This window comes from Dipodomys ordii, unplaced genomic scaffold, assembly GCF_000151885.1.
Source record: "Dipodomys ordii isolate 6190 unplaced genomic scaffold, Dord_2.0 Scaffold65, whole genome shotgun sequence".
In the NCBI taxonomy this organism is placed as follows: domain Eukaryota; kingdom Metazoa; phylum Chordata; class Mammalia; order Rodentia; family Heteromyidae; genus Dipodomys; species Dipodomys ordii.
Window position 1 is genome coordinate 11,376,291 of NW_012267281.1, and position 24,346 is coordinate 11,400,636.

A 24,346-nucleotide genomic window follows, 5' to 3' on the forward strand; every position below is an offset into this window, starting at 1 on the left:
CTGTCTTCAAATAGGATTAGGAATAGAGCTAATTTCAAGATCTTAACACAAGCAACATCCTAGTAAACTTTTCAGGACTACAATACTTTTAGATTATTAAGATGATCCAAAGCTATTTGTTGTTTTACAAAAATAGAAATGTGACTTGTACTTTGCTACTTTCATTATCCTTTATTTCAACATTCTATGGACAGTGGTTTCCTAACCACTCATTAAAAATGGAAAGACAATAGCTATCACTCATTAGAAACTCAATCCAGTTATAGTAGATACTTGCTTGTACCATAATTGTCCATTTAAGCAGTAAGTTGAACCAAGGTTTTGAAGTAAAAAGAAATCATTTTTACCTCCTTGATACTTAGATTTGTGAGAAAACAATAGCTGAACATGATTCACTGGTTCATTTTCTTTCATGAAAACAAACCAAGGGCTAACAAGTTTTTGAGCTCAAAAGTAAGTTCAGAAGGAGTAAAACTGATAATATAGCCTACTAAACAGACATATACATACATATGTACACACATACACACATATACCAGATGAATTTGATGTCAACCTGTCTTTCCTGGCAATAATTATAATATCTTAAAATCTTGCTAGCCTTTAAACCTAAATAGAAGTGTAATAACTATTCAGCATTACATAGAAAATAAGAGTTTGAATTAAATGTTATTCTAATAAATAAAGTATGCTTATTTTCACTGTTTTGGTGAACATGTTGCTTTTCATTCTTTATTCTTTTTTGTCCACATACCCAGAAAAAGCAAGACAGACATAATAAATCTATTAAAATACATTAAGACTGCTTAGAGGAACACATATTCTTATCTCTGCTAGTAAAAAGTGAAGATAGTTAATTTGCAGTAGAATCATTGAAGCTTTTAATCCATTGCTGTTTAAGCATGCTGACTCTTACAGGTTTACCTTCAGTATTAAATTAAAATTACTATTATGTCTATCAGGAAAACAAATTTCTTTATGTTAATTGTCTTCCACATTTTGCATTTCTATTAGCCTTAGCTCCTTTAATCAACCAATGTGGCTAATAAAACTAGATCCTGAAGAAACAAAAGTCTGATGCTTGAAGCATTTGAGTGTCCTTAAATTACTACTATAGAGAAATTCAAAGCAGAGTTTTACTTTTACCAGCAGACCAAATGTGCTATTAGGTGATTTAGATACAGGTCAATCTTCAAGAAAAGCTTTGTTTTGGTAGAATAAGAATTAAATGAATAGTTGAAAACCAGCTTCTCTGGGTACATTAACTCCATTAGCGTTTATATTTATCTCTTGGTTGATTACTTTGGTCTTTTGTGCAAATGAACAAACACGTGTACAAAAAATGCAAAGTGGTGGACCCATAGTCTTTCCCTTGGTGACAACTTGGAAAAGAAAACCATCTGGAACCTTTTGTTTTTCCTTTTGTAATTGGGAAGTTATATATTTTATGGCAGTGACCCAACCAGTAATACCAGAGATGATTTCAAATCTATATGATTCAAGTAAATGTTTGTTGAGATTTTTCTTTCAAGAAAGTAAGTGCATAAGAATTAAAATCTAGTAGTTTTGACCACTGATTAATTACATTTTAATCTATGGTACAGGAGTGTGAACAAAGAACTCCACTTATTAGCTCTTACCATGTGAAGCATAAGCCAAGCATTAATTTATTTTAGCTACTTTTTCAGATGAGCTGTCACATTTTTGTTGTCCGAGCTTGACATAGACTGTGGTCCTCCTATCTGTGCTCCCCAAAGAGCTAGATCACCACACCCACCCCTGCTACAATCTGACTCTAATGCAGAGTAAAAACATCTAGAGTGGCATCATACTGCTTTAAACATTGTACAACTTGATTATTTAATATTGAGGCTTCTAGTTTCACATTATCAATATCCATTTATTATCCATCCATGTTCTAAGAAGCATGCTACTTAAAGATTTTGTAATCCTCAGAATGGCAATCATACATTAGTTTTGCCCAGAAAAAAATGCCCATTAACTAAAAATAAAGAAAACCCCCCCCCACACACACTCCACATAAATGTTTTGAATAACTAAAATCAAGCTTCTTTTAATTTCCAGTTCCTCTTGCCTACTTCTGAATTGATAGTCCTCAATTCTTAGTATTGGTCATAATCATGCTTAAAGGTATCTCAAAGTGGTTGCTCACTCACAGTTTGTGATTTGCAGCGTTCTCTTGACCTCGCCGCTCCCTGAGCCCCCACAGCCGTCCTCGTCATCACAGTCACCGCTGATCTGCTCAACTGTGCCACCTCCACTGCCCATGTGAAGAACTTCCCACTTGTCAGGTTTGGGTGATCGACCCTGTAACAACTAGAGGTACACACACACACACACACACACACACACACACACACAAAGTAATTATTAACAGCAAATTCAAACTTCTAAGCGTTCTGTGTCATACAGCTTTGGTAGAAATTAGAATGGTTCTCTGTCGTGGTATCACAGTTTTGGTGTAGATACCTTACCAAATCAAATCGCCAGATATCTATCTACATCTATCTATATTCTCTCTCTCTCTCTCTCCTTCTCCTCTCTCTCTCTCTCCACTAAAATGTGATAAATAATGGGCTCAGTCTCCTATCAAGGAAGATCTACCATCTGCCAATTGACTTTGTGATGGGCTTGAAATGACTGTTTAGGAAGCAAACAAAAGCAGGCCATCTTGCTTGTGGGTACTCTGGCTAAGGAATCTGTTGTCTCTGAATTAAAAAAAAAATGTGTCAGTATGGAAAACCAAATCTCAATCTACTAGAAGTTCAACTGAAATTCTACTGACTGAGTATATTAAATTCCTTTGCAACCTACACTCCCCACATTCCTAAAGAGAAGTAAAGTACTGTCCTTCTAGAAAAAATGTCAGCAAAATAATGAACTTCAAACATAGTTTCCTTTGCTTTTTTATAGATAAAATATATGGCACCATGTATAATGTCTCAGAATTCAACCTTGGGACAAAAAAAATTACGTCTATTTCCATTTATTTCTTCAAGTCATTAAGAAATTTAAAATAACTCCTTGATCTTGGCTGTCAAGAATTCCATTCATCTATATGAACTAAGTAATAGAATAGCCACTTTCCCTACAGCATAAAGGGCTGGTAATGGTTTTTGAATAATATTGTAAATGTCTGAACTTCTTTCTAAAAAGGTGATATAAGGAATAATAGAAACTTTACTTAAAGCGAAGATTGAGAAAAGTAATCTAATATGTGTTGTTTACTTCCCTAAGGCAGTGTTGGGGAAAATGAGACCAGAGGTACTGCTGTAGTGTGAATGATATGTACCTCTGTGGTCTGCTTAGTCAATATTTAAATTATCAGTGTTTTGTGAAAAGTTGATAATGGTGACTTCCGTGATTTTTTTTCCAAAATGTACTGTCATTTCACAGATCATAGTTAAACATATAATCCAATAACAGTAGTTCATATTGAAGAACATAGATGGAAACAATCTCAGTACATCTAAGATAAATGTACTTATATATAGAATTATTCTATCAATCACCTAGACTTTGCAATTCTTAAATTTCAAAATTATAGTTGTTTAAAGGGATTATTTTCTAACCGAAAAGTAATGCTAGAGAACCTGACAATAAATTCTTATTTTTGTTTGCTAGAATTTCTCAAAGAATATGTTAGCATACATTTTCTCTTCCTTTTTTGTTTTTGGATACTGGGGTTTGAACGCAAGCCCTTGCAATTGCTCAGCTTGTTTCCTTGGCTGGTGCTCTACCACTTGAGCCATACTTCCAGACCTGTTTTATTTCTGGTTATTTCAAAGATGAAGTCTTGTAGACTTTTCATCTAGTATATGATCTTCTGACCAACTACTGATCTCAGCCTCCTAAGTGTCTTGGATCATAGGCATGAGCCACTAGTACCTGACTAGTATGCTAAATTTAAAAAGAAAGCTTCTTTCAAGATGAAATGAATTTGCTAGACCTTATGGCAATACCAAAACATGCTGTGTTTTTGTTATTGTCTGGACAGGAGGGCAGGGCTTTTGCAGAGAAGCAACACAGATCACAGATGTGAAACAAATCATATAAAGAATAAAATCTAAAAAATAGGGTGAGGCCAATTGGTTTCATTTTTTACCCTCTATCATTTGTTATTAAGAATTATGAAATCTGGTATGTATTTAGTACCCTCACAAAGGACTTGGACTCTGGACTCCAACCTGCTTTGATATGAATCCTAATTCTGACAAACATTAGCCGTGAGATGTTGAGAAAGTTCTTTGAACAACGTGGCTTCCTCATTTAAAATAAATACAATGATTTATGTGTACCACTGTTTATAGTGAGAAGAAAAAAAACTATGTGTGAAAGACTTTACAAACATTTATTTTCCACTATATTACAGATGAATACATTTTGAGTAGTATTATCTACTTTGTAATCAATTCTACTGAGATATCATTTAAACATTCAAAGCACATTAATTGGAACAATTATTAGATAAAGAATTCAACTACAATATTTGGGATAACATTTTTGAAGTACTAACTAACAAGTACAAATGTCACATTTGGTAAGTTTGCTCCCTTTTTTCACCCTGATATTCTTTACCAACATTTTCTTACACAAATTTTTTCCCCTTTAATTCCCTAAGATTTTTCCAGGATTTTACTGGGATTTAGGCCAGAGCACAGATGGAATCCCTTGGATAACAGGAGCACTGTATAAATCACCAGGACCCAACCCAAAGAACTGGGACTCAAAAATGCAAACAGAAACAGAGTCCATGTAAAACAACACTTATCATTTTGAGAAATGGTTGTTTGTTGAATGTAATTGAAGATATTATCTGTCATAGAATTTTTTATTTATTATAGTGATTGGAAAAATAATATTAAAATACATGTAATGATTTCTGTATTTTTATTACTTTATTGGCACTCTAAGAAACATCTAAGGCAAACTGAACACAAACTTAAAAGAACATATTAGATAAAATAATATTTTAGCTTAATTTTAATTATGAGCAGAACTGGATATTGTACCATGGAACTTTCCACTCTACCCCTTACCCACTCAGACTGTGAATACAATGCCATTTTATAGGTACTCCTTTATAAAGCAACTACAGATTTCAAATGTAACAAATGATCTTGGGTTTACCAAAAGTAACATCTCTGGGGTGGATTAAAATAATCACTTGATTTCTTTAAAAGAAAAAAATTCCGTGGCTGCTACAGATTCAGACACTGGAAACACAGTTTAAAGAAAGCTAGATAACACTATTGCAGTACTGGATATAAGCTGGGGTGTTGTCAAAGCCCACCTGGTGGGCTTTGGGACTGAGCTAGTTGTGGCCTCTGAGACCCAAGAATGGAATGAGCAGCTTTACTCCTCAAGGAGTTGCAGACTTCAGTCCTTCATCTGAGTGTTGTCGATAGCCTAAATGGATGTGTTAGTGATTTTCTCTCAGGATCTCCAAATTCAGTTAAGTGCAACTGACCACTTACTTTTCCCCTGACCAATGTGTCTGTGGAACTGGCAAATGGATATTATTTTGAGCTACTAAATGTGTGGTCATTTGCCATGCCCAAAGTGAAAAGTATTATGTTCTTTAATCCCTAATCACACACTTCTTGTCTGATGTTCTTGATTCTCTATATCACATTCCTCAGAACAAGAGGTCAAAATTTCCATGAGACACTACCATATCCAAAAAGGTGGTACATTGAAAAAGGTGTTACCAAGTTCTGCATATTTTTCACTTTTCTCTACTTCTTTATATTTCTGTTTTCCACATCTCTGAGCAAGAGATATAACTGCAGTGTTTTTTATGATCAACTAATCCAACTATGTGTCATTTGATCCATGATTCCAGTACCTCCAATGATCTCATCTTCCTCTGATAGGAAGGAATAGGAACTTAATGTAGAGTTCCCTCTCCTGCACATGGTAGGTCTGCCAAATTTTATTTTCTCAAAAAATTCATTTTGCATTATTTCTATGTTTGCAACTACATGCTAACTACATACTCACTTTCATTCTCTTTCTCAAAGTAGTAACAATCATCACTTGTTAAAATTCTAATGAACTTCTAGTCAGCAAAATAAACGGGCATTACAATAAAATCTTTATTCATTTTCTCTCTTTTTTGACTAACCTAACTACAGCTAACTGACTCTAGCTAATCTAATTGAAACATGTTTCAGTTAGAAGTATAATGCATCTATTATTAGTGCCTTTAAGGGAACTCCTCCAAACAGATTGGGCTCTCATCTGAACGCTACATTTTTGCTTGAAACTTCATCCCTCATTGTGCCCATCTGTTCCCATCTAGGCATCAGATAAAGGTGAAGAAGACTCTTCTCCCTTTCTATCTAGCAATGACACTATTTATCTCACTATTCACATATCATCATAACTTCTCTTGCCATTTCACTCATTGCAGTAGCATTAGTCTTTATTACCTGCAGCCACCACATGAGATTTTCCAAATCAGCTTCTTTTTCATGTTATCTGCCCTAATGTCATTGGAAACACTTTACTATCAAGCTCATTGTTTCCCATTATATGTCTGCAAGGGACAATTATCAGTCCAGAAAGGTTAGTGGGAGAATAGGATAAAAATAACTTACTAGAGGCATATCATATCTCTTTCTTAATTTGTCTCAAACAAAAAGTTCATGAATAATCTCACACAAAGCAGTCCTGTCTACGTGGGAATCACCTCATATTTTCCAAACTGATGTAACTGAATTGCCTGTCAACACACAATGATAAACTTATAGAAGTGAGGTCCTAATGTTCAAAAGTGGCCAGACTAATAAAAATAAAAATTAAAAAAAGAAATAAATTCCAAGAAGATAGAGACAAAAAAGTGGCCAGACACTCAAGCTTCCATATAATAGATTTTATTACCTCTGCAGTCCCCAAAGTTTGCCACAAGCCAGTTCATATATTCTCAGAGAAATAACGTGATTTTTCTCAGAATTGCCTTATTGTCTCTTCACTTCCAATTGTTGTTTCTCGACCATACAGAACACATCTTTTCCTCTTCCTTTTTTTTTTTTTTTTTGTCAGTCGTGGTGCTGAACTCTGGGCCTGGGCACTGTCTCTGAGCTTGTCAGTTCAAGTCTAGTGCTCTACCACTTTGAGCCACAGCATCACTTCTGGTTTTCTGGTGGCTGATTAGATAAGAGTCTCATGGACTTTCCTGCTTAGGCTGGCTTCAAAGCACAATCAATTTCCTGAGTAGCTAAGATTATAGGTGTAAGCCACCAGCACTCCGCCTCCTCTTCCATTTTGTACTTAATTTTTTAAGTTCAAACATAAATATGTTATTTTCCATCTGACACATATGTCTATGGGACACAGTACCATTCATTGGCACACTGAATCAGCACTTATGAATATACATGAGAACTTTATGACAAATGGTAAGCTCTTCAGACATGAAACTAACATTTAGTTTACTATATACCATTCTCCATCATGACTACAGTATGTATTATAAGATAGATTTTAAATACAGATTTTTTGATTAATTGGAAATACTTTATTGTGCATATCCTGTCTTTCATGCCATCTATATCTTATAAAGTGTTTTCACTTTATTGGAATTATCAGAGGCCATCATGTTCTATAATGATTTTGGATTTATTCTTACTGACTGCTAGACTGGTTAACTTTATTAATTAAAAATTTTTGATTGATACTCTGGAAAGGAGTATGGAGGTTCCTCAAAATAGTAAACATAGGGCTTCCCTGTAACCCAGCAATTCCAATTCTTTATATTTATCTGAGAGTACACCAGGCCACACTAAAGCTGCCAGCACAACTATGTTCACTGCAGCATTATTTGCCATAGCCAAGGTATGGAATCAACCCAGATGCCCTCAGTGGAAAAATGGATCAAGAAAAATGACCCAGCAATCCACTTGAGCACATTTACCCAAAGGATCTAAAACAAGGCCATAATAAAGCTACCAAAACAACTATGTTTGTCGCAGCATTATTCACCATAGCTAAGATATGGAACCAATCCAGGTGCTCCTCAGTAGATGAATGGATCAAGAAAATGTGGTATATGTATACAATGGAATTCTATGCTTCCATCAGAAAGAATGACACCGCTTCATTTGCTAGGAAATGGAAAGACTTGGAAAAAGTCATATTAAGTGAAGTAAGTCAGACCCAAAGAAATATAGGTCCCATGGCTTCCATCATTTGCAGTAATTAGTATGTGTCTAGGATAATTTTATCAGATAAATAGAAAAGCTCAAAAGCTATGTACATATGACCATATAAGATGATGCTAAGCTGGGTGCCGGTGGCTCACACCTATAATCCTAGCTTCTCAGGAGGCTGAGATCTGAGGATCATGGTTCAAAGACAGCCGGGGCAGGAAAGACCCTGAAACTCCTATCTCCAATAAACCACCAGAAAACCGGAAGTGGCGCTGTAGCTCAAGTGGTAGTGCGCTCGCCTTGAGCTGAATGCTGAGGGACAGTGCCCAGAGCTCAAGCCCCGCAACCAACAACAACAAAAAGATGATTCTAAGCAAAATGAACCCTAAGATATGGACACAAGTGGTCTACTTAGTTGTTTTTAATGTACTAGGTGATTTTTTTTTATTTCCTTTGTATGTTCTTCCCCCTATGGCCTATCCCCTGTTGTCACTGTGCTTGATTTTAGTACCCTGCATCTTGTATATACATTTATCTAATTTGGGGTGGGGAAGGGGAATAACAAAACACTGAAACAAGGACACAGATGACCCATTACATCAATGATACTCACAAGACATGATGTAGGAAATGAACTTTACAACTTTGGGGAAGGGGGGAGTGAGTGAGGTGGGAGGGTAGGAATAGTACTAGAACAACAAAGGAGGAGGTAACAATGCTGGACAATAACTGTACTCATTACCTTACTCATGTAACTAACCCCTCTGTATAGCATCTTTACCAAAAAAAATAAAATTAAAAAAAACAAAATGAGACATATATACAATGAAATTCTATGCTTCCATCAGAAAGAATGATATTGCCTCATTTATAAGGAAATAGAAAGACTTGGAAAAAATTATAAGTGAAGTAAGTCAGACCCAAGGAAACATAGGTTGCATGATTTCCTCCATTTGTGGCAACTAGAATGTGCATATAAATTTACAATTAAACACAATGGGTGGTAAAAACAATTACACTGGACATGATAAAATAAACTGGACTCTAAATATTCATGCAGTGAGATCACAGAAGGATATTCTTAGGAGAGGAACACAAAGGCTCAATACCTGTGTGTATATGATCATATAAAATGGTTTTTATCTAAATGAACTCCAAGAAAGAGAAACAAGTGTTTTTTAGTTGTTATTTTACTTATTATGGGTTTTTGTTTTGTTTTATTTTTCCCCTTTGTCACTGTTTTTCACTTCTGTACTTTTTGTCTTGTATATAAGTTTATCTGATTTGGGGAGAGTAACAGGGCATACAGAAATCGTTGGGAAAAGGTGAATTATGCAGCTATGATACTCACTAGACACTGTGTTGAAAATGAACTATACAACTTGTGGGGAAGAGGGATCAGGAGTGAAAAAACTGGAAGAAAACAGGGGAAGAGGTGAAACTAGTCAAAAAGGAATTTACTCATTACCTGATTTATGTAACTGTCACCCCTGTTTACATCACCTTTACAATTAAAAAAAGAAGGAAAAGAATTTGGTTGAGAATATAGTATATAACTGGAATTTTGAAAGGTAAATATCGATATCAGAAAAATACTGTCTTTATTCTGAAAGAGTATTCGGTATGTACTTTATGACAAAGATGACATTCTAAAGATCAATATTCAACAAGACATAGATCAAATAAATTAAATAATATGAAAATCAGGAAAATGGAGAAATAGTCCAAAAGTTTAGTTAGTGACCATGCTAAATAACATTTCTCCATGTTTTTTTTAATAAGGAATACTTTAAAACATCCTTACTTCTGAGAAACTAGAAAATTCTAACAAGTTATTTGAACGAATATTTGACATATCAAGCAAAAAGTATTTCCAAAACATATTTCTGTTTATTATCTTAGTTACTGTTAACTGGAAATAAAAGGGAGGTTTCAATTGTCTGTTTGTTTATTTATTATTTTATTAGTGCATATCATTTATATAAAGGGTTTCCATTATGTTAATTCCATACATGAACATAATTCTCTCTAAAAAAAATCATCCCCTCGGCTGGGAAGGTGGCTCAGTGGTACAGTGCTTGCCTTTCATGCATGAGGCCCTGGGTTCGATTCCTCAGCACCACATAAGCAAAAAGAAAAAAGTCAGAAGTGGTGCTGTGGCTCAAGTGGTAGAGTGCTAGGCTTGAGCTGAAGAGCTGAGGGACAGCACCTAGGCCCAGAGTTCAGGCCCCACGACCGGACCCCCCCCAAAAAAATCATCCCCTCTTCTATATTTGCATTTTTTCTTCCTCTCTTTTCCACACAGTGTTTGGTGAGTTTTCTTATGCTCTGTTCAATATCCATATATCCAAAATAATACCTACTGTGAAGAATGTTCTTTGAGCTTGTAAGAAGAATGTGAACTCTGACACTCTTAGGCAGAATATTATGTAGATATCCATTAAGTCCATATGATCTACAGTTTTGCTTAATTCTAAACTTTTATTATTGATTTTCTGCCTAAATGGTATTTTAGTGAACCATTAAAGCTACCCATTAGTACTGTGTTGAGGTCCAGTTATGTTCATATATCTGGTAGTTTTTGCTCCATAAAAGTGGGTGCATCCATATTCAGTGCCTATGCATTTGTAGCTGTTATTTCTTCCTACTATATTTCCCCTTTATTAAAATGATATAATGCCTTTGTGCTTTCAAATATTGGTTTGAAGTTTGCCTTGTCATATATGAGTACAGCTATTCCTTCTGGCATTCAGGTTCCATTTGCTGAGAAATTATTTTTCCATTCTTTTATTCTAAGCCTATGTTTGTCTTTGTCAGTGAGATGGATTTATAGTAGCTAATAAATATTCAAACCTTGTATTTTTTAATCCAATCTGCCTGTCTGTGTCTTTTGATAGGAAAATTGAGGCCATTAACATTCAGAGTTATTGTTGGAAGTTATGTATTAATTCCTGCAATTTTCATGGTGTTGTAGTGATTGATTCTTCCTTATTCCTCTTTTGCTTCTCTACTCATTTGGTGAATTTGTTCTTTCCCCAGTGGTGGTTTAGTGGTCATAAATTGCATTCGTTTTTGTTTATTATGGAAAATTTAATTTTTCCTCATATTAGAAATGACAATTTTGCTGGATACAGTAATTTTGGATAATAGTTATTTTCTTCAAGGGCATGAAATTTCATGGCCTCCGTGCACTGAAAGCAGAGATGGGAAAAATCATCTTGCAGGTCCTGTAATGCCTACAAAATCATTTAGTATGTGATAGAAGAGACATATGTGCTTCTCATATGCTTCTTGTTGGCTGCCTATGGTGACTTCTGGTCTAGATAATTTTATATGTTATAAAACACAAATGTCTCTTTTCAGGAATGAAAAATTCCTCACCCCTATCTTATAATTTGTACTGAGAAATCTTATCTTATTCTGATAGATTTTTCTTTATAAGTGATTTGGCATTTCTCTCTTGTAGTTTTCAATATTATTTCCATGTTTTGTATGCCTAATGTTTTAACTATAACATGATATGACAAGAATCATAACCAGCCTCATCTACTTGGAGTCTTACAAGAAAGTCTTCTGTATTTGGTGAGTATCTATTTTTCAAGATTTGGGAAGATTTTTGGAATTATTTTATTAAATATGTTCTTCCCTACCTTTATTTTACATCTCTTCTTCTATGCCCATTCTTCAAGTTTTACCTTTTCAACACCTTAGAGGCCATACATTTTCTATTTATAATTGTTTAATGTTTTACTCCATGTTCATTTGCATATCCTAGCATATCTACCATATCTTCAAGATTTGATATTCTGTTGGCAATGTGATTAGGTCTGGTAAAGATGTTTTCAACTGTGTTTTTTTAATTGACTTACTGTGTTTAAATTTCCAGAATTAAAATTTGTCATTTTTTAACAAAATATGTATATCTTTATTGAATCCCTCTTACACATCCTACACTCTCTTCTTTACATCATTCAGAATTTTAAGACAAACTGACTGTAATCTACAAGCTCCAATTGTTCCTTTCTGGGCTGCTTTTGCTTTCCTTTTTACCCTTTAAGTAAATATGTAAACAAGTATTTTATTATACATATTAAATAGGAAAATTTTACAAAAATGATTTGCACACAAAGTCTGTTTGCTTTTCCTAGAGTAGAAATGGAGTTGAGATTCATGTTCTATAGAGGCCATCAAATAATTATCTGCATTCCTATTATTTCCCAAGGTAGCATTCTTCCCTTCCTGCAAACTCTCAAATATATCTTGCTTTTAACTTTCCTTTTTCAGTAGGTTCCATTATCCTGGGAAAGCAGTACCCCACCTTAGTCTTAAAAACTTTGGAGAAATAGACATATCTTTCATGCAAAAGGAGACTTGCCAATAGATTTGTAACAAAACCAAGATTTTTGAGTGTGTTCATTTAATAGAACAAGAACAAGTAATGTAAATCTATAGAGTGACAATGCAATTTCTGTATGTGACACATGGGAAGTTGTCACATACTTATGCCATGTACTTTGACAAATTTCTTCATGTTTGCCACATATATAAATAAAGCCATAAAGCATATAAGTTCTTTTTTAAACTTAAGATCCAAAATAAATTTGATATTATTTCCCCAGAATTATGCTGTCTTCATCTGAAAAACAGGATAAGAATATCCATTAGGAAGTTTTTCTGAGTATTTTTTGGTCTACATAATGCAAGCGTTAGCACATTTAAATGCAGAGTGATGGTTAACTTGATCACTGTTAGTTTTGTAACCTGTAGAAACTAACATTGCCTCTCCTTTCTGTGAAGGAGAAAACTATATACCAATAAAATTCATTTTATAAAGACCGTTCTGCATTGGATTTGTTGGCCAAGTCTGTCCAAAGGTAAAAATGATGATGTTTTAAAATCTGAACCTACTCCTTGTCAAGGAGTGTAGAAAATCAATACATACATATTTATAGAACAATTAGAACCAAGTAAAGGACACGATTTTGAGTCCCAGGCACACATTAATTGTGTGCCTTAGGCAAATCACTTAAGCCTATTAAAACTCATTTTATTCTACTGAATAATAATGCATGGAAAAGCACTTTATGTACTATAAAGCACTATAATCATTTACCAGGCCCTGCACATGGCAATGCATCCAAAAATTGGAGAAAGAGACAAAGTAAGGTCAGAGTGGAATCACAAAACCAAACAATCACCTTTCACATGTTCATCCTTTCCTCAATGCTGTGCAGTTTATGCAGGCAGCTGATTAGCTGAAAATAGCCAGTTTTGATGATGGATGCTTCCTGCTTATGTTTAATTGGTTTAGGAAGCTTATTAGGGATGCTCTTGGAGAATGAATTTGGTGGGTAGAATATCTGATGACTCTAAGGCAAATGTACTTCTTTCAGCTGTTGAATCAATCTCTCAATAGACTCATTTTTTTAAACCAACTGTCTGGCAACATCCCATAGCTGCAATAGCTTTTCAAACACTTGCAATAAAATCTGGCTGTAGTTGGTTCATATAGACAACACGGTTGATGTGAAAGCTATATATTCCTCACATTCAAAAACTCCCAAACATAAGAACAGTTAAATGATCTTTAAAACACTATGTATAAAGATGCACTCCTAAAGTGTTTCCTTTTCTTCTCACATTTAGGCAGATGTGGGAGAAGTAAGCATGTGTTTGGAAGCATGAATCAAGGTAGATCACCTTAGCTTATATTCAAATGTAAGGAGTCACGATAGATCACCTTAGCTTATATTCAAATGTAAGCGTGGGAAAATCTGCCATTTATGAGTTTATACTGCTGATAAGAATATGTAGATGAAATTTGTTGATGGAAAAATACCAAACCAGAAGACTGATAATATAGAAAAATTGTACTTTTCACCATTGACAAAACATCTTTAAAAAGTACAATTCTATGTAGAAGAATATATATGCAAAATGTAAATATATGAATTTAATTTTGAGATAAAAGAATTGGTATTTTTACTTTCATGTAGTTTAGCTGAAACCGGCATAGCAATTTATATGAAAAAGGGGAAACAACAGAATCTCATAACGTTTTAAAATTGGAAAACGGATTCAAAATCCCTCATGATCTATTTTTGCTTGTCTCCATAGAGTATCTGAAGTGAGATATAAAAGCATTCTTTATGTAACATGCTCTCATCATTCCCTTACCATAAATGTTCCTTTTCACCAGAAGTTAAAGACTATTCCTATCTATTCACTACCAAAACCCACAGAGTATTTTCCCCTTATTAACATGATTAAAATCATATTTTACAAGTCTTACTTTCACTCAATTTTCCTGTTTCTCTTTCAAACTTAGAAAATGTCTTATCCACCAACGTGAATATCACAAAACTCCAAACTTACATTTTCAAAAACAGATAAATCTTTATAGACTATTCTATCTAAAAAGCTAAACACATTTTAGAAAAAGTCATGTTATGTTAGGATGACCAGATACAGAAGTCATTTCTCTACGATTTCTTGTCATTGTTTGCTTTAAGTTAGAGCTTTCAGATCTTGGCTTCTCTTGCACCAGTAATTTGAAAGGTCACTGTGCTGTTGGCATTTAGCATACGCAATGCAGTTTGGCAATTTACAAAAGACTTGTGATTTTGTAAATAGAATGGTGGAATTAGAAAAGGTTTAATAGATTTAGTCTCTAGGTTCTAAAACTGCACTTGAGTTATTTAATCTTGCTCCCACAGGAAAATTATGCAGCTCACCCTTATTCCTATGCCCCGTTCTTAATTACAACTCAAAATCTGGCCATTTTCATCCCCAGAGTACCGGGCAAGTTTATTGTGATTTGTATCCTAGTCCTAACAAAATATCATAGGAGAGTTAAAAAATGTCAAAGGCTAGTGCTCAATGCAGCAATAAAGTGGAAATAGAGAAAAATGAAATAGATCTCATACAATTATGAAAAATGAGGATGGTACTGACTAAATTTTATTATTTTTTCAAATGGATATTATAAAACATCTATATAAAATTACAAATCTGAAAATAATTGGCTGCAAGGCCAACAATTTTTCCTTATAAAAGAAATACAGAAGTAATGTTGGAGTTTTCTATTAAAACACCCAAAAAGATACAGACGTTCACATGCAGGAGTTAAGGAATAAGCAGTATTTGAGTGAGCACTATCTCATGACTGCAAACAGGAGATAAGGAGAGAGAAAAGAAAAATGGAGTAATAGGTACATTAATAAGGTTAAAGTATTTAAAGAGGTAGCTATGGAATGCAAATTTCTTAATAGTATAACATTTTATTATGCAGGATATAAAATATAACCATATACTTCTCCAGATCAAAATGATAAAACTTACTTTCTTCATGCTACTTACTACCTCATTTCTAGGCTAACTTATTCATTTCCTAAATCAACATAAGTGCATATGCACTTATACACACACACCACAAACTACACACACATATTTTATATTCCTATATATATTCCTATGCAAATATAAACAATACAAATCAGAAAATTAATACTAGCTGGTCTCTGAGTGAAATTAAAGGTCATTCCAAGAAAGAACCTTGAGTTATTCAACACTTTCTGTATTTTCCATTTCTTAAGTATAAATTAAATGAATAGTGTTCATTGTGGGTTGTGGTTTGTCATTAATGAGTCATTTTCAATGATTGTGCCAACAATCTGAACAGTCTTTAATTAGTTCATATGCAACTGCAATGGTCCAATTTCAACAAAGGTAAAAAGTACTAACTTTTTAAAAGTTGTTAAAATATATCTTTCCCTGTAAATATATACATCTGCTTATTGAAAACAAATGAAAATGCTTCAGGTCATTTTATATACTATGGCAAGTTAAGTAAGGTACACTGATTTACAATAACAGTTTACTACTGAGAAAATGTCTATCGTCTTGCTGACATTATCATCTTGCTGACATTACTTGATAAACAAGTGAATATATTCCAAAGCATGGATGCATTCTTTGATTGAAAGCCAATTCTAACCAAGTGACCATCAGCTGATGAGTCATGTCTATTAACCACACTTGTAGTAAAGGTAGCAAAATTCCTATTTCCAAAAGTGTCTTAATTTCCTAGAATATGATGTAGATGGCATTATTTTTGTATGTATTGACAGATTAATGGCTTTCTTCCATCATCTGGTAACTTTTGTCTCCCCTGGCTGAGTCATCAGGAAAAGAACTGGCAACACAAGCTTCTCACTCATCTCCATAGACAGAATCTACTGATAGAAGTGCTGATCACATCACTTTCAATTATGTGAATATACTAATATATTTTAAGAGTTATGAGATTTATGTTGCTATAATGTATATTTAGCAATCATTGTCATTTTATCTCCATCTGACTGATTCACTGAAAGACAGAAAAAGAAAACCATAAAAGGACAGTGAAAACAGAAACATGACGTATTACAGGGTAAACATTATCTACCTAGAATTTTTTTTCACATACACAAAAATGCATCAGTTTTTGAAAAGAGTTGCAGGAGATTGTAAATCCATTTAAAATCTGTCTTCAGCAACCAACCTATACTGCCTTCACTGACCAGGGGTTCAGAATTCTTTCTAGATGCCCTATTAAAATAAAAAGATTTACTTAAAAGGCCCCAGTCTTTCAAAGGTTTACTTCTGAGAGGAGATCATTCTGATCCTAGTGAGTATGGCATCTTTGTATATGCCAGAGGATAACAAGCATTAGGACTTCCTAAATCTCCTTCTCATCATCACCATTTTCAGTGGAATTCTCCTAATCTTCCTCTCCTTTCCTATGTTATAAAATCATAAAAAAAGCTTTACCAAGCAAAGGGAAATTTCATTATGACAATTCTATAAGTAATTTGTGTGAAAATGTGCAAAATCTGAGACTTTAGTTGTCTTCTTGGGTGGAGATATATTTGATTAAAATCTTAAGTAAAACTCTCATACTGAATATTTAAATGTGAGATCTTAAATGAAGTTTTAATTTCTCTTCAACTAAATGGTTTTTTTCTGAAAAAAAAAGGTTGAAATTTCCCAGCTGTGTCTTATAGCTCCAAAATTTTATTCTAATCTATTCTACTATTTGGCTTAGAAAAATATTCTCTTCAAGATATACTACAGAACTTAGTGATATTTATTATAATTCAATTTCTTTCTCTATACTATGTAGATGCTTAAAAACTAAAGTAAAAGTAGTTACAGATTAACCTATGGTTCCTCTAAAACAGATGTTTAACTCCAAGCTCAAAGTATTTTATAATGTGACCTGAAAATAAGATTTTTTATTGGGGTAAAAATGTTAAAATGAAAGACTAATGTCATTATAAGTATATATAAACTGAAAATAACTGCTCACTCATGGTCTTGCTATATTTTATTATAATGTATTAATGAAAATTAACTTATAATTTTAGTATTTTGCAGACCTGAATACAAATGATGCTATTATTAGAATCTTATAAATGACTTTTGGTGTATTTCTTTCCTGAAAATGCTATGTTAGTCATATTTATACTTTAGATGTGGGGATAAATTCATCACCCATGTGGATGGAATATTTTTGGTGTGTAAGAAAGGTGCTAGTAATAGATATGGTTTTCGTAATATATACATATCTCAGGTTAAAAATATTCTTGGGGCAATATTCAAAGGCTATTTTATTACAGTGAAATTTATCACTTTCTATAGTTTTGAGCTTTACTTGGGATACTTTCTCCTTAGACAGTAGATCGTTCTTTAGTATGTCTCATAGATCTAAACTTCTTGTCAAACACTCGTTGAATAATTATTTGTCTAAATATACTTTGCTATGCTTCATTCTGTGTATGCTTTTACTGGCTAGATAACTTTATATTGATATAGTTTTTCCGTCAGCATGTTAATAAAAAAAAACCTCATAGGAAGAAGGATTGCTGTCTAAGTTATCTAATTCTGGTCAAAAATAATGGAAATCCTATCTGAAAAGTGTGTAAATCTAAAGGGCTGTGGAGTGGCTCAAGTGGCAGAGTGTCTGCTCTCTGATTTTAAACTGTACTGCCAAAGGAAAACAAACACAAAACCAACACCTCACTATTTAATATACTTATAGTTCTTTATTTGCCATTATTTTTTATTAAAATATTTCATTTTGTGCATATTTTGTTTGCTCTATTTCCGTTTTTGTTTTGTTTGACTCAGTAGTTTCATTTGCTTTGTAGCATGTTGTAGTGTGTTTGTAATATGTTGATTCATTTTTATTTAGTTTCTTGAAAGTAACTGATATTTTATCTAGTGTTTTGTTGTTTTGTTTGTTTGCTTTTAATTTTTATACAGGAACTTGCTATGTAGACTAACCTGGTCTGGAATTTTCTAGATATTCCTCTCTGGCTTGGCACTCCCAGTCTGCCTGACAAGGCCTCTTGAATGTTCCTACTACAGGCATGTGCCATCACCGTGGCTCTTTTATCAGTTTTCAAGATGCTTGACCAGTTGCCGTTCAAATAGTCTTTGTTCTCTATTCTCTCTGACCTGTTTTACTTGGTCTAAAAACCTTATCATCTACCTGACTACTGGTCATTAAAACAATTCTCTAGGTCTATTTTGTCATTTACAGCTTAGCAATTCCATGTTTGTTTGTTGTTGTTGTTGCAATTTTGTCTAGAACTACTGAAAAAGTATATATCTTGTTTTTACGCTCATGATGGAATGCAATGTGCTACTCAGATTTCATCATTTTAAAATACTTTTATTATCAGTATTAGAGGTACTAAATAGTTCCTAGTCAACAAAGCATTCTGATCAATGCAATCAAGAATTCATTGTGTATGCCACAATGAATGGGTCAAAGGGGGGTAAAAATGTTGAAAAATGACCCAAATGCATTGTATGCATAAACTGTCTTGTTATATGGCAAAAGAAAAGTTCAATATATATCCTACAAAATTAAGAAAAGTGAGGGAAGGCCTTGATTGGAAAGGGAGGGTGGGAATGTTGAAAGGGGTGACATTATTCAAGATTTCACCTTAAATTACAATTATACCTGAACTTATAGTAAGGATTTAATATAATTCCAGAAAGATTTTATTAGTGGGTCTCTAAATTATCAGAAATAAACAAGGTAGATTCCATGGTTTACACTTATAATTCTATCTACTCAGGAGACTGAGATTTAAGTACAGGGATTAAGAGCCAGAACAGATAGACAAATATGCAAGAATTTTCTTTTTTGGACAGTCCTGGGACTTGAACTCAGGGCCTGGCCTGGGCAGTGTCCTTGAGCTTCTTTTGCTAAAGGCTAGCACTGTACCAGTTGAGTTCCAGCACCACTTCTGGCTTTTTTCTGCTTATGTGGTACTGACAAATAAAACTCAAAGCTTCATGCACGCTAGGCAAGCACATTATCTCTAATTTGTCAGCAAAAATCTAGCAGTGGAAATATGGCCCAAGGATTAGAGCACCAGCCAAGCAATAGTTCGCAAGGCTTTACTCATGCTCAAAAATACAGATTTAAAATGGATACTCTTTTGATATCATGTATACCATTGAGCAACTGCCATACAAGTATAGCACAGTCCACTCAGAAAAAGGAAGAATCTGCCTTTTTCAATTAAAATATCCCGAGAGAGCAGCCTAGAATGTGTTTGGTACATCTTGTTTTTAAGCCAGTTAGCCTAAGATGGCTCAAGGAAGAGAAATGTGTAAAGATCAAGGTATGACTGGTGAAATTGTTAGAACAATACAAGAAACCTTTCTCAGAAGTGGTGCTGAGAAAATAATGTCCTGGGTCCTGTCAGGCACAGATAACAAGGAAGAAACACCAGCCACACCAAGAGAACTGCGTGGAGAGAATGACAGACAGGGATATGAGCATCTATTATCCAAGCTCCCAGAGGGAACAGAAAAGAATAAGAAAAAGTTGAGTGATTCAGTAATTGGTAAGTTTTAAATGATCATGATAGTTGAGGACAACTTGTTATCAGGGATATGCCTTCACCTAGAGTAGCAGAAATGCCTCGAGATGGAAGGAGCAAATTAAAATCTTAGTACCTCTAGCATTCTGCTCTTTTCCAACCTAGAGTGAAAATATGTAGGACCTTAAATTAGTCCTGTAATTTCCTGGTGTAGTGAATATTGGTAATATTTTGTGGTGTTCAATGTGAGTATTTGTGTTTATCTCTCTTTAAAATACAAAAGTAAATTTTTATCTTGAAATTCCTAATTCATTCTTAGGAACATTTTAGACAATAGAGAAAACTATCTGCAATTCAATAAAAAGAAACTTTATACAAATTCATGTTAACTGTCCATCACAGCACTTTTATAGTGTTTAGCCATCAGATTGTCTATATCCTAAGACTGGGCAGGTGCTCTTTGATAATTGTAACCAACTAAAGTGTATGTTATGGATTCCTTGTGTTCTGATTTATCAAGAATACAAGTAGTCTCATATTTTTCTGAACTTTTAGTCTCTGGGTCTTGACCCCCTATTTAGTAAAACCTTATTTGGCTCCCTTGGTACAGAATTCTAACAACAGAAAGAACCTGTTGAGTTTGTTTTAAAATATGGACTTTTATCCCATATAACTTCTTTTGGTATAAATAAATGTTAATATCTTCTCTTTTTGTAGTATTCTGTTTTGAACTCATGTAAGCTTGCTACATTTATGTGATACCACACTTATATTTCCATTTTTCACTTTTTTTTAATTGTGAAAATACTGTACAGAGGGGTTACAATTACATGGGCATTATCAAGCATTGTAGCCTACTCCTTTGTTTACCCTTCCCATCCCTTCCCTGCCTCCCCCCGCCCCGCCCCCCCAATCCTCCCGGCCTCCCACCAAAGTTGTAAAGTTCGTTTTCGACATGACAACTTGTACTTCTCCTTGTTGCAATGGGTCCACCTGTATCCTTATTTAAATGGCTTGTTTTTCCCCATCCCCTCCACAAACTATACAAACATCAAATACAGTGAAAGCAGGGGTTATACTGTGGGGGAGGGACATACAAAGCAACAAAGAAATAATCTTATAATTGTGTTAGAAACAAATGCATGAAAGAAAAAAAAACATTAAATTATATATCTTAAGGTTCATTTTCCTAACATCACCTTATCTGACCTTTTCTGCTTGACTCATACATATACTAGATATTGCAAATAAGTGATATAGACTGTCTAGTTGGATTAAAAACAAGATCCTTCTATCTGCTGTCTTCAGGAGTCACATCTTGCCCGTAAAAACAAATACATTTTCAATGTTAAAGGCTGGAACAAAATCTACCAAGCAAACGGCCCCCATAAATAGACTTCAAATTAAAATTTGTGAGAAGAGATAAAGAAGGTCACTACATATTAATTAAGGGATCTCTCCTTCAAAAGGATATTACAAGTCTAAATATCTATTCGCCAAACAACAGAGCATCCAAATTTATCCAAGAAACACTACTTTCCCTCAAATCCCACATAGATCCAAATTCATTTTTACTTTTTTTGCACTACCATTTTATCCATTCCTATGTAATTTCAGTTAGTAAATGTGTTTTTGTTGTTGGTGGTGGTGCTTGTGTGGCTTGAACTCTAGGCCTAGGCACTGTCCCTCAACTCTTCAGCCCAAGACTACAGCTCTTCCACTTGAGCCACAGCACCACTTCTGGTTTTCTGGTGTTTTATTGGAGATAAAGGTCTCACAGACTTTCCTGACCAGGCTGGCTTTGAACCACAATCCTCAGATCTCAGCTTCCCAAGTAGCTAGGATTACAGGCATGAGCCACTAGTGCCTGGCCATAGAAGTGTTTTATAAACAGTAACTGCCCAGAAATGTTCCTAAAGAGTATGATTGACTGTCCAAGTTATTAATTAGATCTCTAAGAGCAATTCTAAACCAGAGAACTTTCTTTTCCATGTTTTCTAGAGAGGTGGGAGTGTTGATAATTCTAATTTTCAGTGACATGAATATTTCTTTCTTTCACTACTTATTCATATGTACCAAATTAGATCCCAATTGTGTTAATTTATTTATTTATAAAGTATCTATTAAGCCATTATGTGCTAGGAACCAGAAGAACAAAGATAAAAGCAATGAGAACCTCAAAGGTTGAAGGTTTTCCAGTATCATTTCTATAAGTATGTGGAAATCAGTGCTATCCTCTTTTATTTTTCTAGGCTTGGGGCTTGAACTCAGAGTCTGGACACTGTCTCTGAACTTCTTTTGCTCAAGGCCAGCATTCTACTGCTTGAGCAACAGCACTGCTGTTGTAATTTTGAGCTACTTTCTGCTTTTCCTGAGGAATTTATAGAGATAAAAGTCCCAGGAACTTTTCTGCCTAGCTAGCCTTGAACCATGATCCTCAGATCTCAGCCTGCTGAGTAGCTAGGATTACAGGTGTGAGCCACCAGAGCCTGGCTGCTATTCATCTTTTTTTTTTTTTCTGTCAGTCCTGGGACTTGAACTCTGGGTCTGAACGCTGTCCCTCAGCTCTTTCATCTCAAGTTTAGCGCTCTACCCACTTGAGCCACAGGATTTCCCTGCCCAGGTCAGCTTTGAACAGCGATGCTCAGATCTCAGCTTCCTGAGTAGCTAGGATTACAGGCATAAGCCACCGGTGCCTGGCTGCTATTTACTTTTAAATATAATAATCTGAAAGATATTAAAGAAGAAATATGACTTTCTACAAAATGCATATAAAGTTTGTTTACAAAGAAATTAAAACATGTAGTGATTTATGGTTCAAATTCATTTAAGCTTTCTTCTCCTTTTTAACATAGAAACTTAAAAAACAAATGTGTAAATTCCACTTCTTTTTATACATAGTTATATTATAAAGCTTCATAAATTTTGTGAGTAAAGTTTCCTGACCTTTATGCTTTCAGACTTCTTTCTGTTTACAATTTGACTGAGCCTGAAAGGTGTTACCACCAACCAGTCAAAACAAACACTAAAAGGTCAGTGCATTACATAGTATAGCTGTTTTCCAAAAAATGTGTAAGGCATTCAAATTCGGCACAGTTTTTCAAGCCAAACTTGTAAAATAAATCCATGGTGACATAATGAGACTCTTCTGGCTCCTGTTAACACGTGTAATAAATAGGAAAAGAAAGTCCAAATGCTTGTCTTTTTGTTATTTTTATATTTTAAAGTAAGTCTACAAAACTCTAAAAAGTTGCATATAGGAGCTGATCTAGTCATGGATGTTGTGAAATATAACAGCCTCATAAATCTTTTCAAAGCTGAAACTTTGAAGTAAGAACTTCTTTATATTTATGTTAGCACATGTAGATATTTGAAAACTTTTTACATATTAATTTTTAAATTTTTTTATTGTGAAAATACAGTACAGAGGGGTTACCATTACATGGGCAAGATAATGAGTACATTTCTTCTCAAGCATTGTTGCCTCCTTTGTTTCCCCTTCCCAACCCTTCCTATCTCCTACACTCCTCCCACCCCCCCAGCCAAAGTTGTAAAGTTCCTTTTTCGGCAAAATGACTTGTACTTCTCATTGTTGCAATGGGTCAACCTGTATCCCTATTTAAATGATTTGTTTTTGCCCTTCACCTCCACAAATTATACCAACATAAAATATAATGAAAGCAGGGGTGATACTCTGGGGGAGGGTCATATCTTCTTAGAAATATGTTAGAAATAATCGCAAGAAAGAAAAAAAAACATTTGAAAACTTATCTTGGGGTTCATTTCAACTAACATCAACTTATATGACCTTTTCTGCTTGTCTCAGACATATACTAGTTATTGGTTGATCACTTGTAGAAAACTAAAGCTAGATCCTTATATATCACCTTTACCAGAATCAACTCCAAATGGATCAAAGACCTTGGAGTCAAAGCAGACACTCTGAAAACATTATAAGATGGAATAGGAGAAACCCTAGGTCTCCTTGGCACAGGCTGAAATTTTCTTAATAGAGACCCAGAAACACAACAAATCAAAAAAGGTTGGACAAATGGTATTCCATGAAATTGCAGAGCTTCTGCATGGCAAAGGATATAGCTAGCAAGATCAATAGAAAGTCCATAGATTGGGAGAAGATCTTCACCAGCATACAACAGACAAGGGTCTCATATCTAAAATATATCTGGAACTCAAAAAATTAAATCTTCTAACAACAAATCCTCAAAGAAACAACTGCCCAATAAATAAGTGGGCTAAAGTCTTAAAGAGAAACTTCTCTGAAGAGGAAAG

The 24,346-nt window shown here is 34.3% G+C and overlaps 1 protein-coding gene across 1 annotated transcript in view; it reads right to left on the reverse strand.

Annotated features, from left to right (window-relative positions):
* Nucleotides 1-2,169: 2,169 nt before the first annotated feature.
* Gpc5 (glypican 5) overlaps nucleotides 2,170-24,346 on the reverse strand; it is a 493,935-nt gene continuing 471,758 nt past the window's right edge. The window contains exon 7 of the mRNA XM_013022972.1: nucleotides 2,170-2,337. Coding sequence (XP_012878426.1) covers nucleotides 2,170-2,337 — 168 coding nt within the window. The remainder of the gene's footprint in view (nucleotides 2,338-24,346) is intronic.